Source organism: Austrofundulus limnaeus, unplaced genomic scaffold, assembly GCF_001266775.1.
Source record: "Austrofundulus limnaeus strain Quisiro unplaced genomic scaffold, Austrofundulus_limnaeus-1.0 Scaffold399, whole genome shotgun sequence".
In the NCBI taxonomy this organism is placed as follows: domain Eukaryota; kingdom Metazoa; phylum Chordata; class Actinopteri; order Cyprinodontiformes; family Rivulidae; genus Austrofundulus; species Austrofundulus limnaeus.
Genome location: NW_013952801.1, coordinates 149,390 through 162,561, shown reverse-complemented (window position 1 = coordinate 162,561; position 13,172 = coordinate 149,390). Strand labels below are relative to the sequence as shown.

General features: G+C 39.7%; 1 protein-coding gene across 1 annotated transcript in view; it reads left to right on the top strand.

Annotated features, from left to right (window-relative positions):
• Positions 1 to 13,172, top strand: part of LOC106528722 (sodium- and chloride-dependent taurine transporter) — a 35,260-nt gene that overhangs the window by 16,673 nt on the left and 5,415 nt on the right. Inside the window, exons 4-12 of the mRNA XM_014023958.1 lie at positions 913 to 1,001; positions 1,847 to 1,992; positions 2,131 to 2,263; positions 4,941 to 5,075; positions 6,046 to 6,149; positions 6,261 to 6,385; positions 8,811 to 8,923; positions 9,716 to 9,853; positions 12,663 to 12,765. Coding sequence (XP_013879412.1) covers positions 913 to 1,001; positions 1,847 to 1,992; positions 2,131 to 2,263; positions 4,941 to 5,075; positions 6,046 to 6,149; positions 6,261 to 6,385; positions 8,811 to 8,923; positions 9,716 to 9,853; positions 12,663 to 12,765 — 1,086 coding nt within the window. The remainder of the gene's footprint in view (positions 1 to 912; positions 1,002 to 1,846; positions 1,993 to 2,130; positions 2,264 to 4,940; positions 5,076 to 6,045; positions 6,150 to 6,260; positions 6,386 to 8,810; positions 8,924 to 9,715; positions 9,854 to 12,662; positions 12,766 to 13,172) is intronic.

The following is a 13,172-nucleotide window of genomic DNA, read 5'->3' as shown; positions in this document are numbered from 1 at the left end:
AACTTTAATCTCTTTATATAATGACTTTATTCTCGTAAACTTTAATCTCTTTATATTACAACTTTATTCTTGTAGACTTAAATCCCTATATTATCACTTTATTCTTGTAAACTTTAATCTTTTAATATTACAACTTTATTCTTGTAGACTTAAATCCCTATATTATCACTTTATTCTTGTAAACTTTAATCTTTTAATATTACAACTTTATTCTTGTATTTTTAAGACTTTAGTGTTGCAATATTACAACTTTATTCTTGTAAACTTTAATCTCTTAATATTACCACTTTATTCTTGTATTTTTAAGACTTTAGTGTTGCAATATTACCACTTTATTCTTGTAAACTTTAATCTCTTAATATTACCACTTTATTCTTGTATTTTTAAGACTTTAATGTTTTAATATTATTACTTTATTCTCATAATAAAAATATATAATAATCTTGTTGTGTGGCCCTAATACTCCATCATAATTACACACTTTGATATTTATAAAGCAAAATAACATATTTCTGACCTTTCACCAGACAAATTTACACTCAAGCCTGTCACGATCACAAAGTTTGCTGGGCGATAAATTATCGCAGAAATTATCACGATAAACGATAATTTTAAACTAATATAATGAAACTCTCATGTTACAGAGGTTGGACACCACGCACATGGCAAACACCTGAGAGTTCACGTCTCCCTATGCTGAGAAGTAGAAAAGAGAACGAAAACAAACGAGCAAAATTATTAACCTTATTTTAATTTATCATGTGATTAATTGATTTATTATCGGGACGGGCCTTTTTACACTGATAAACCAGAGGAAACAAGTTACTTGACAAACAGCAGCCTTGTGTTATCACTGTTCTTAATGCTGTAGTTTGTTTCTGTTGACATGATGTTTATTGTTTCTCTCTCCAGGCATTGGTTATGCCTCCATTGTGATTGTGTCCCTCCTGAATATCTACTACATCATCATCCTGGCCTGGGGTGTCTACTACCTGTTCCAGGTGTGGAAATAAAACAGTGGTTGTTGTATAAATAAAACAAAATGTCTTTTATTTTTTTCATTTTTAGTCAGTTTTGTATTTTATTATCAGCATTCAAGGGCAATTTTAAAAAAAGCAATATAAAACTGAGACGCTTGTTTTATTGGTACTCTGGTTTATTCCAGACCAAAAACATGCACATCAGATTAATTGGTGAAATTATCTCTAAGTGAGACTAAACGGTTGTCTCCATGTGTCCCTGTGATAACACCTGGTCATTGTAAGTAAGTAAGAAAAGTTTTATTTATAAAGCGCCCTTTCACAGAAATACTGTATATTCACAAGGTGCTGTACAATCATTAACAATGTAAAAAAAAAACTGGTGGAGAGATAAAATAAAACAGAATAAAACATAATAAAACATAAGCAATTTAATGAAACATCAAATCAAGTTTAAATTATAAAATAAAAAAGATAAAAAAGTGGTTTTTTAGTTGATTCTTGAAGGAGACGGTGTTATCGAGGGAGCGCAGATTAACAGGGAGTTCATTCCAGAGCCTGGGGGCCACAGAGAAGAAGGACCGGTCACCACGGGTCTTAAAGTGAGTGAGGGGAACCATAAGGAGATGTAGATCCTGTGAGCGGAGGTCCTGTCTGGGGTTGTAAGGGGAAATGAGACATTTAATGTATTCAGGGCCTTGTGGACAGTGTGATCCAGAAAGGAAAAGCTGATAACAAACATGCATGGAGTCGTAAGAAGATTCATTTAAACTCAATATTAAAAATGTGTTTAAACAGAGATGAAAGTGTTAGAATGGACTGTAGTTTATTGCACAACTTGAAACTCTCTTGTTTTCATTCTTCAGTGTTTCCAGCCGGAGCTGCCCTGGGCCAAGTGCAACCAGCCGTGGAACACCGAACACTGCATCGAGGACACCTATCGCAAGAACAGAACCTTCTGGATTGCCGCCAACGCCTCCAACTTCACCTCCCCCGTCACCGAATTCTGGGAGTAAGTTACATAAAAACGCACACACACACCTGCTCACACTTACATAACTACACCCAACACGCATGTCGTTTTGTCATGGGAGGGGTTCGGCCTCGTTTGTGAGCTCAGATGAACACAGAGTTTTGTTTTTTCTTGCAGACATAATGTGCTGGGTATCACCAGTGGCATTGAGGAGATGGGTCCTATTAAATGGGACCTGGCTCTGTGTTTGCTGCTCGTCTGGGTCATCTGCTTCTTTTGCATCTGGAAGGGAGTGAAGTCCACTGGAAAGGTAAGCATGTGCTCGTGCTCTTCTTTGTTTTTTGTCTTATATGGTAGCAAGATTTTTGTCCCGTCATCAACTTGCTGAAGCTGAATAAAAGACCTGAACTCAATAGTTTGTTTCAACCAAACAACAGAAAGCTCATAGGAGTTCAGTACTTCCTGTTTGATGAGGAGATGAGGAGATGTTCAACCTTCTCTTCTTGTTTTTGTGTACACGTCTGTCTGGTTTAATAAGATGCCTGATGACACTAACTGTGTTTCCATCAAGGCTTTTTGATGCGCATTTAGAAGTGTTGCATTAAAAATGCGAAAAAAGTCTAATGGAAACAGCAAAATTTGAAAAAAAAAAAATCCTCAATTCGCTAAAAAGGTTTTACGCTCACTTGAGGTGGTTTTTGGATGATTCACAAAGTAATGCGCAAAACGGGGGATGGAAACACGTTTGCTGAATAAATTCTGACGTAGCGCATATTTACCTCACGTGACGTTCAGCTGTTTCCGCTTTCCTGCCCCGTTCCAGATGTTATCATAAACGCGCAAAAACATGGCTGCGAACAACAACAACAACAACAGGTACGTGTGGACTGACGAAGAGACGAGAACATTTCTCTCTTTAGTTTGCGAAAGAAACGTTAAATTAGCCATTAAGCCGTTAAATCGCTCCATTGTCCCGAGATGATTAGCTTCTGCTAGTTAGCAAGTTTCACTTCCTGTTTGCTGCCGCAAAGCTTGTCGCAGACGTCTTACGTAATCACGCGTTGCGTAGCCTCATCTGACGTAATCACATGTTGCGTAGCCTCATCTGACATAATCACATGTTGCGTAGGCTCGTCTGACATAATCATGCATTGCGTAGCCTCATCTGACGTAATCACGTGTTGCGTAGCCTCATCTGATGTAATCACGCGCTGCGTAGCCTCATCTGACATAATCATGCGTTTCTTAGCCTCGTCTGACGTAATCACGCGTTGCGTAGCCTCGTCTGACGTAATCACGTGTTGCGTAGCCTCGTCTGACGTAATCATACGTTGCGTAGCCTCGTTTATTCGCATCAAACAGTCAAGAGGGAAACTAGATGGAAACAGTCTAGATTTGAATTTTTATTTATTTAATTTTTTGCGAATTTTGAAAAGTTCGATAAAAATTCACTCTACAACTGGATGGAAACACAATTACTGATTTACACTAATTTTCTCTAAAACTCACTTGAATAATAAGAACTTTTGCTGAAGCCTTCACTGTGTACTGACCAAAGCTCCCAAGAAAAGACTCCTACTATCTCCGATTAGTTTTGCAGTATTTGACTGTGCCTGCAGGAGCCTTTTATTGGTGTGAATCACATTTCTACAGTGGGATTGAGGATTAGGCCTTTTATAGTCTTGTCTTCAGACAGGACTGCAAGATAGATTGGATCACATTTACAAGGCACGTGCATCTTTTGTAAAATGAAAAATTTTACTTTAGTTACCTAAAAGATGTGTTCAGTCATGCTACTGCACTTTGTCCTGAATTTGAAAGGTTGTCATGCACTGCTTTAAACGTTTAAAGTGCTGTAAATTCAGGAGAGGACTACAACCTTTGTTAAATGCACGCAGGGAATATTTGAAGCCTGATTAAATTGCTGCTTTAGTAACAGCCAGATTTCCCCGAGTCCAAAGTCAATCAAGCAAAGGCTACTCCTTTGTTTACAACCTTTATCGATTGGTCTGCTCTGACATATGCTGTCTAGTTGTTCAGGGTTGTAATAAAATCACTCCTACAAGTGTGGTCACTGCTTTCCACAGAGCAGATCATGCCACCCTGTTATTGATTTAAGGGACTGCCTGCGGTCTGCTGCTGACCTCATCCTCATCAGTGGTTAATGTTCTGAAAACAATATACCGCATGCAGTAGCATATATGTCCCCCGCACATACATAAAGCACCAACGCCTGGTCTGGAGGGGGTGAGGGGGGCTCATTGGTGGGCCTGATAGATAGCCCTACATCAGAGCTAAACTACAAACAATTCTGAAGCTCCTGTGTTGACTAGTTTTCGAGTTATAAGTATTTTTGTATGTTTAGACAGTCCCCTTTTCAGATGGGGTCCCCTCCTCAAATATGGGGTCTATCATGAAACTGTTGGCTGGCGCAGTGTAGGTCAGACACATCTACTTTACTAACAAATTTTATGCTGCTTGGTGGATCCCAAAATTTTATTGTTTGGGTGGGGGTCCGGAGGGGGGGTGGGTGGACTCATTGGTGGGCCCGATGGATAGCCCTTCACCAGAGATAAACAACAAAAAATCTGAAGCTCCTAAGTTGAATAGTTTTTGAGTTATAAACATTTGTATGTCCAGACACCCCCTTTCCAGATGGAGCCCCCTCCTCAAATATGGGGTCTGTTGTAAAACAGTTGGCTGGTGCAGTGCAAGTCGGATACATCTACATTCCTGCCAAACTTCACACTGATCGAAAAGGCCTTTTTGTGCTATGGTTGACCAAAAATCTCTGAAAATAAAAAATATATAAATAAATAAACAAAAAAACATGATGACTCCTGCATGCAAATGACAGTTTTACACATTTCTGAAAAGTCTTTACTTTGAAGCCAAAGATATTAACTATTAAAGCAAAAACATTGTGGTCATTTTGAACCTAAAGCAAAAAGTTGCAAGTTTTATACGTCACCCGGCTTTTCCCTCAGGTGGTTTACATCACGGCCACGTTCCCGTTTGTCATGCTCATCGTCCTGCTGATCCGCGGTGTGACTCTGCCAGGTGCTGCTGAGGGCATCAAGTTCTATCTGTATCCAGACCTCGAGCGCCTGAAGGACCCAGAGGTAGGTAACTCTCTTTGCTGCAGCCTCATCAACGACCTCCTTTAATAGACACTATTCCCTCCGCTGGTTTACGTAACTTGAAGTCTGTGCGTGCAGTGTGCTCAGCATGTCAGGTCCATCTGGCTGCTCATGAAATTTCTAAAATTAAAAAGGAAAATTAGAACTTGACAGTGCTGCACAAAGACTGCAGTAGCATTAAAAAGTGTCCAGTTTCTGTAAATTCTATAAGTTCTTTTTAACAATAAAAGGCTGATGAGCTCCGAAATCAAGGGGCTTAATATGGCACAGTATGAGGGCCAAAATTAAGACTATTGCACAATCAGTGGTTGCTAAATCCATGTAGCAGGAGGCTGTATCGATTCCTAATCCAGCTATTGATCTAATTAATGACAGGGCAGCACCACTAACTGAGAGGCCGGTGCTGCTAAATGAGAAGGAGACTATTCATTTGTGTTAGCATCAGAGAGGCTAGAGACTAGCATGGATAAGTTGGCGTTAGAAATTTGGCTAAAGAGACAAAAAAGGGACACCTGTCAGTGCATGGCGCTGACAGGTTTTTTAGGTCAACCGTTTTTGTTGAGAAAGTTTTCTTTATTCAGAAAAGTTTGTCTCTAATAAAGTAGGTGAGCAGCAGGTGAGCAGCCTAGGCATGCTAGTCGCAACCCTCTCCAATGCTAACACCAGCTTTTCCATGCTATTTGCTAGCCTCTCCGAAGCTAACGCCAGCTTATCCATGCTAGTCGCTACCCCTTCAATGCTAAAACCAGCTTATCCATGCTATTCACTAGCTTCTCCAATGCTAGCAACAATTTGTCTTAACTTTGGCCCTCATACCGCGCCATACCTTAGAGGCACAGCTGCTGCACAACAGAGAGGGACTCAAGTCTATCGTTTCTAAAGTGAAATACATAGATTTCCTACCTTGCATGTCCCTCATCAGCGGGCCTCAGCCTCTCCCGCTTTTTTACAGGTGTGGATTGATGCCGGCACTCAGATCTTCTTTTCCTACGCCATTTGTTTGGGCGCCATGACATCCTTGGGGAGCTACAACAAATACAAATACAACTGCTACAGGTGAGGTGTCAGTTTGTAGGGACGGGGGTTAGCGGTAGGGGAGTGCAGGGGGTAAAGGGGATCCTTGTGTGTTCATTAACAAATCCTCCTCATGACATATGTGTGACATAGGGACTGTTTGCTGCTGGGAGCCCTCAACAGTGGTACCAGTTTTGTGTCTGGCTTCGCAATATTTTCCGTCCTGGGCTTCATGGCACAAGAGCAAGGGGTGGACATTGCTGATGTGGCAGAGTCAGGTACGAGGGTTCTGTAAAGGCGGCAGTGATGGTGGGCGCTGCTTCCTGGTTAACCAATTAAAACAACAGTAATTACAAAAAGAAAAACAGCAACGAAACCCAAAAAGAGAATCAGCCTCTACATCCAATCATTTCGAACTGTACGGATTCTTAGATCAAACTCAAATGACGGCATCGGAATATGGAAGCTTCCGCAATCAAACACTCCTTGACAAATACAGAGGATGAGAAAATGTGGACATATTTGGTTGACCTGTTGGCGCTCATTTAATTAAATCAAATTTGCGCCAAATGGCTAGCATTAGAAATCTGAGAGTGCTATACACAATTGAGACGATTTTTGCAGAAGAAGTTGTGTGGTGGTTTATCGTGCGACTTGTGCCAATGTGATGACTTCAACAGGCTGTCAGAGATTTACTTCTGGGTTGTTTGGTTTTTAATCTACCTGGGAAACTGGTGCAACTATTGTTGTGGTTTCTATCAATCTGAGGAGCATTTATGGTTCTGTTTGTCAAGCTTGGTAAGACTAGCATCTCTGTTGCTTTTGTGCAGCCGTAAGTACCAGCATGTATGAGCTTGCTCTGTTTATTTTCTCATTAAAAGCCAACATGAGCCCAGTCTACTGGGGATCGCAGGTTTGGTCTTTCTGACAGAATTGCACAAGGATTTCATTCGTGCTTGTTTTAAAAATTCAGAGTAAAACGTTTGTGCTTGCTCTGACTGGGTAAATCAATGTTACATGAAATACAAGAGTTAAAACACCAATGGAAGTGGAAGAGTACTTTCTAAGAGCTACACTTGGAAATTGGAAAAAACTGTCTCCCATCTTCGCAATGAAACTCGACCAAAGTCAGACTTCATGCTCTGTTTGGTTTCAGCAAAGATATAAACCAAGCTCTTCTTGGCATCAAGACTTTGTGTGAATCCAAAGATTTATTAATGTCCTGAGATAATCTGATTACTCTGGAGCAAATGTCACTTAGTTCATGCTGCCAGCCCAGTCAATACAAACGTTGCACAGTTCTGTACAACCTCGGTGCTGGGGTTTGTAGAATTGTCCAATGTCAGTGTTGTTTGGTGAGTGGGCTGGTGATCTGTGGGAAACTAAACATTGGTCAGAAGAGCAGATAGATCACAGGAAACTCAGTTTCTAATGTTGTGAAGGTTTTCAGCCAGAGGATGTGCCCTGATGTTGTGACTGTACCAAGAGAGAAGGCTATTTAGGTTGTAAAATACAAAAATACTATTTATAAACTAGAAAAGCAGGTTATCAGACGTTCAGAATCATTACAATTATTCTTAAAGTAAGTCTGCATCAACTGAAACTTCTTGGTTTAATCTACAAAATAAAAGCATCCATGTGACAGAATACATGGAAGACTTTCAATGTTTTTATTGTCTTACGACAGCACAGCTTATAAAAGAAGCAAATGTTTCAGAGCATTTAGAATTTATTCAGCAGATCCCAAATGAAATAAAATCCTTCTGACTGGTAAAGACTGGAATTTGTTTTGATTTTTGAGTCAACGCGGTGTTTGGTTGGATGCCTTGTCATAATTTCCCTTTTAAAACTGGAACACATTGATTCATCTTACTGTCAGCTGCAACGCTGTTTTGGCTGCTTCCTTGTTCCCTGACTTCTGTTTTTACAGTTTTAAATGTAGCATCAGTGTCAAAAATAGACATCAGAAAAAGTAAATTGATAAAAAAAAGCCTTTTTTTTTGCTTTTCACTGTTTGCATCTGCTGCTGTTTTGAAACGGTCATTTTGCATTCCTCAAAGAAATGGTCTCCCCTTTTTCAGCCGGGCGTGCAAAATGGCTAAAGTGATGTATCCACTGCTAAACTGAATAAATTTTGCTTCACCATGACGTGCTTGGTTTATCTGTTTGGAAGCATTTGGAGTTGAGTCAGTTGAAAGTGAAGCAGTGTTGTTTTTGTTAACTCTACACATTCTCTTCATGCATTTATTCACAGAATGCTTTAATAATGACTTACTTCCACAGAGATGCAGTTACACAAATTATAAACAATTTATTTGTTTTTACTGAACTTGTGCTTTTCCTCGTTGTGATATTTGTACTGATCCACTGTATGAATATGAAACTGTCATGTGTTGAGTGTGTACAGTTAGTAGTGTGTCATAACGTGCTGCATGTAAGAGGTAAGTAATAATGTGACTTAGATCTATTTTCATGGCAAACCTTTATTTAAATACATATAAGATCAAATATATTTTTACTGTTAAAACCAATTATTTGATTATTTATTCACGATTTGCTCTGTGTCTCTACTTTGTGCGGGCGCATTTTTTGCCCCCCAGGGATGCAGATCAGAGGAAATTACCATGTGACACTAATGTTGCCCCTCCCCACACCCTTGTTTCTGCTCTCACCCCCACCCCTCCCCTCCCTGTTCCTCTGCAGGTCCAGGCCTGGCGTTCATTGCCTACCCCAAAGCCGTTACCATGATGCCTTTCCCTACAGTCTGGGCGATCCTCTTCTTCATCATGCTGCTGCTGCTTGGCCTCGACAGTCAGGTCGGCAGACAAACTGATGGGGGTGTGGGGTGGGGGGTGGTGGGCATTTTTACAAGTGTTTTATTCGTTGGCACCAGACCTGACTTCAGAAAGTTTTTAAACGACTGGCCAGGAGATTGGTCGACTGTTTATCTTGAGGTGGAACACCAAAAATAAGTCATAATTTCAGATTCAAATTCATTTCTCACCTCCTCCTTACAGGCACCCCTGGTTGCCAGATAAGAAAACATTTAAGAAAGCATTTAGGCAATTATTTGCTACGTTGGTTTATTTTGGATAGCCCTTCATCAGAGCTAAACAACAAAATAATTCTGAAGCTTCTCTGTTGAATAGTTTTTGAATTATAAACGTTTTTATAGGCCTAGTTACCCACTTTTCAGATGGAGCCCCTTCCTCAAATATGGGGTCTATTGTAAAACTGTTGGTGGGCACAGTGTAGGTCGGACACATCTACATTCCTGCCACATTTCACGTTGATCGGTGCAGCTGTTTCTTTGCTACGATTGACAAAAAATCTCAGAAAAAAATAAACAGTATGAAAACAAAATGGCTCCCTCGGTGCGGTGTGATAATTGTTTAGAGGTAGAATGTCTTCACAACTATTTGACTTTAACTTCTTTATAAAATGTGTTGATTCAGGGAAAAAAGCTTTTTAACTGAGTTAATGCATTCTTAAGCTTCAATTATAACCCATTACAAAAGGAGACTGTAAAAAACTGAAGTGAATAAAATCAAAAATCTGTTGGTTTGAACGTTGAGCACATCTCTGATCATGTCTGTGTTCTCTTGCAGTTTGTGGAGGTGGAAGGTCAGATCACATCACTGGTGGATCTGTATCCATCCTTCCTAAGGAAGGGTTACTGCAGAGAGGTTTTCATCGCTATCATTTGCTGCATCAGCTACCTTCTTGGACTCACTATGGTTACCAAGGTAAACAACCCAATGAAAATTAATCTAACATTGATGCTGTGACTTATTCAAACCAGCGACAAATTAAGCAATAATGAAACATTTGGAAAAAACGTCCTGATGCATGTCAGTAATCCAGGTAAAAACCAAAAAGAAAAGCATTGTATAGGTCCTCTGGACGGGTTCTTCTTTAATGAAACGTTTCGTCTCTTCTCCAAGAGACTTCTTCAGTCTGAGAGTTTCAGGCAAAATGACAGGAGTGACAATGTCAGGAGTGACAATGTCAGGAGTGACACTGGCAATAGCAGCACTGTAGGAGGGGGACAACTGAAAACGGAATTAAGTTCAAAAGAATGTCCCAACACAGACGAGCTACATCTAATGGCCAGAACTCTGCAGTTTTCACTCATTTACAGGCCAGCGGTCACTCTTTCAGAGATGAGGATGTTCTCATTCTTGATAGAGAGGAACGTTGGTTTGAGAGAGGAGTAAAAGAAGCCATTTTTGTGAAGAAAGACCGTCCATCATTAAACAGAGGTGGAGGCCTCCGTTTTCAGTTGTCCCCCTGCTACAGCGCGGCTATTGCCAGTATCACTCCACCCCCTGTTAACAATAGGTGTTAATTAGGTGTCAACAATAGCCATGTGATGTGAGTATCAGTCACATGGAGGCAGTGCTTAAAAGCCTGAATTTTGCCTGAAACTCTCAGACTGAAGAAGTCTCTTGGAGGAGAGACGAAACGTTTCATTAGAGAAGAACCCGTCCAGAAGACCTATACTATTTTTCTCTTTTTGATTTGGAAAAAACCTTCGTAACTTTTCCTCCATTATAAAAACAGAACCGTTTGATCTCGTCCTTTCAGGCAGCAGCACATGTTCAGACTCTTTTTAGTGTAAATCCCATGAGAGATGGTGCGGGCTGGGGGGTTCTCATGACTTTTAGTGGCAAGTCATGAGAACTTCCTTTCCAGTAGTCTTTGGTATTTTTAGTTACAAACTTAACTTAGAATTTTCCAAACTCTTCTTGAAAATCTAAATTTGGCTTTCCCTCCTCCTCCTGTCATATTTTTCACAGTTTGCTCTTTATTTTCTCTGGCTGTGGGTCTAATCCGTGGACAAAAAGGCTGGTACCCTTTGGTTAATGAATGGTCACAGAAATAACTTGAATCTGGCAAAAGTAATAAGAAATAAAAACTCTATAAAAATGAACAAAATGCTTTTCAGCCAGTCTTCATCAGATTAAAAACAATCAAACTCATGAAATAGGCCTGGATAAAAATGGTTCCCGTGAAAATAATGTCACCAAAGAGTCATGCTAAATCAAGGTGTGTCCACTAATTAGCATCACAGGTGTCAATCTTATAATCAGTTGGTAGGCCTGTATATAGAGCTACAAAAGTAAAACTCCTGTCAAATAATCACAAGACATGATTATGACAAACATTTTTTTATATTGTAACCTGCCCATAACAATTATTTGAACAAATACAACGATCAGTCAACAGACCACTCAGGCTTATCAACACATAAACAATAACAAAGATACAAAATTTAATAAATAAAACTGTGGGCATAAAAATAAATAAATTAAAAATGTTTAAATGTTTCAAATACAAAAAAACCCTGTAAAGATAGATTTGATAAAACACAAATGAAAATAAAGCCTTTTTAAACTTTTACATGGTAGAACCAGAAGCTGCTCTTCATATTAGTGACAAACAACAGAAACAACAGCTCTTAGACAAGTTTAAAGTTTCTTTAAAATAAATTCAAAATGTTTAAAAATAAACTACAAATATAATTTGATAAAGTGCAAATTAAAATACAGCTGTATCTGCAACTGTATTTGATAATGTTTGAACTTTTAAAATACTACATGATAGAACCAGAAGCTGCTCTTCATATTAGTGACAAACTTTTTTGATGAGTTACTTTCATTTTTGCTTCTGCTTTTCATTTAAAATAAGTTTCCATTCTCGGCAGGTTTCTAAGGTTCTTCTTCTACATATTAAAAAGGTTGTTAAACAACTGAGTGGTGCACTACTGCTACTAGTGGTGAGAAAGTGTATTACACCTTATTCATAATCAATGCGGTCCCGCGGCCCAAAGTTAAAAACTGTTGTTCTTTTGAGGCCCTTAAGGTGGCGCTCGCGGCCCACAATTGGGCCACGGCCCATAAGTTAAGAATATCTGTTTTAGAGACCACTAAGCTTTCAACCATCTCCCACTTCAAAGCTAAAGTAATTCAGTATCTTTATGTCAACACTTGCTCTGTGCTAATGGATGGATCCCAGCAGGTCTCAGGTGGTCTGTGGCTCTGCATAGACCACTCTAACAGAGCAATACGTTAGGTTTTTGCACCTGAGCGATGCACGACTCGGCACCAGGTGTCAGGTTTTTAAATGCAAGCATGGTTAGGTCTGTGACGTATAAAAGCACAAACCAGCTACTCGTGGCTCCACTGTCTGCTCCGCTTCGTTTTTATCCCCTCTGTCTTCTCGCCCTGTTGTTCCCATGACAACATCTTTTTATGGATGCGGTGGCCTGATTCAACTTTAGGATTTCCATAATTGGGAAGCGTTTCCACGTTGGACTCACACGGGAGGATGTGAGGGCATAAAGGCTTGAAATAGCCTTCTCCTGTATAAACATGTCAGCTGCCTGGTTTTATGAGTCGTTATTTTTTCTCCCCCTGAAGAATTAAAGTCACATTTTTAGCTCTGATTAAAGTCAAAAGCATTTTTCCTGCTCTGTAATTGTTGGGAGAGCTCACAGATACAGGTCAGTCTGTTTCAGATCCATCAAACCTGACGTGAAATGTCTCTCTGCAGGGTGGCATGTATGTTTTCCAGCTGTTTGACTACTATGCAGCGAGCGGTGTGTGCCTTCTGTGGGTGGCATTCTTTGAATGTATAGCTGTTGCCTGGGTTTATGGTGAGTATCGAACTAAGTAAACCAACTAAAGTCAACACTGTGTTGCTTTAAAGTGCCTGTGATGTCAAATTTTTTTGTAATAATACAAATGCATTTTGGAAAGTTAACACTGAGAACATACTACAAAATAATTTTCATGCTGCTGAGACGAACAGTCGTTGGGATATTTGCATGTGAAGTAACAGGAAGTGATGTCAAAGAGGAATGTCTGAATGAAAACAGAGCTGAGCTAAAATGCTCAACAGCCCAGACTGTGGAGAGGAATCTGATGTTTTAGATTATTTTGAGTCTCTAGCTGTGTTTCCACTGTAAACGTGCACAAAACTTTGTCGATATTCTGTTAATGTCGAAAAACAGTTTCACAGCTGCAGTATTTCTATTAAGTAATAAACGTTATTAAAGTCACG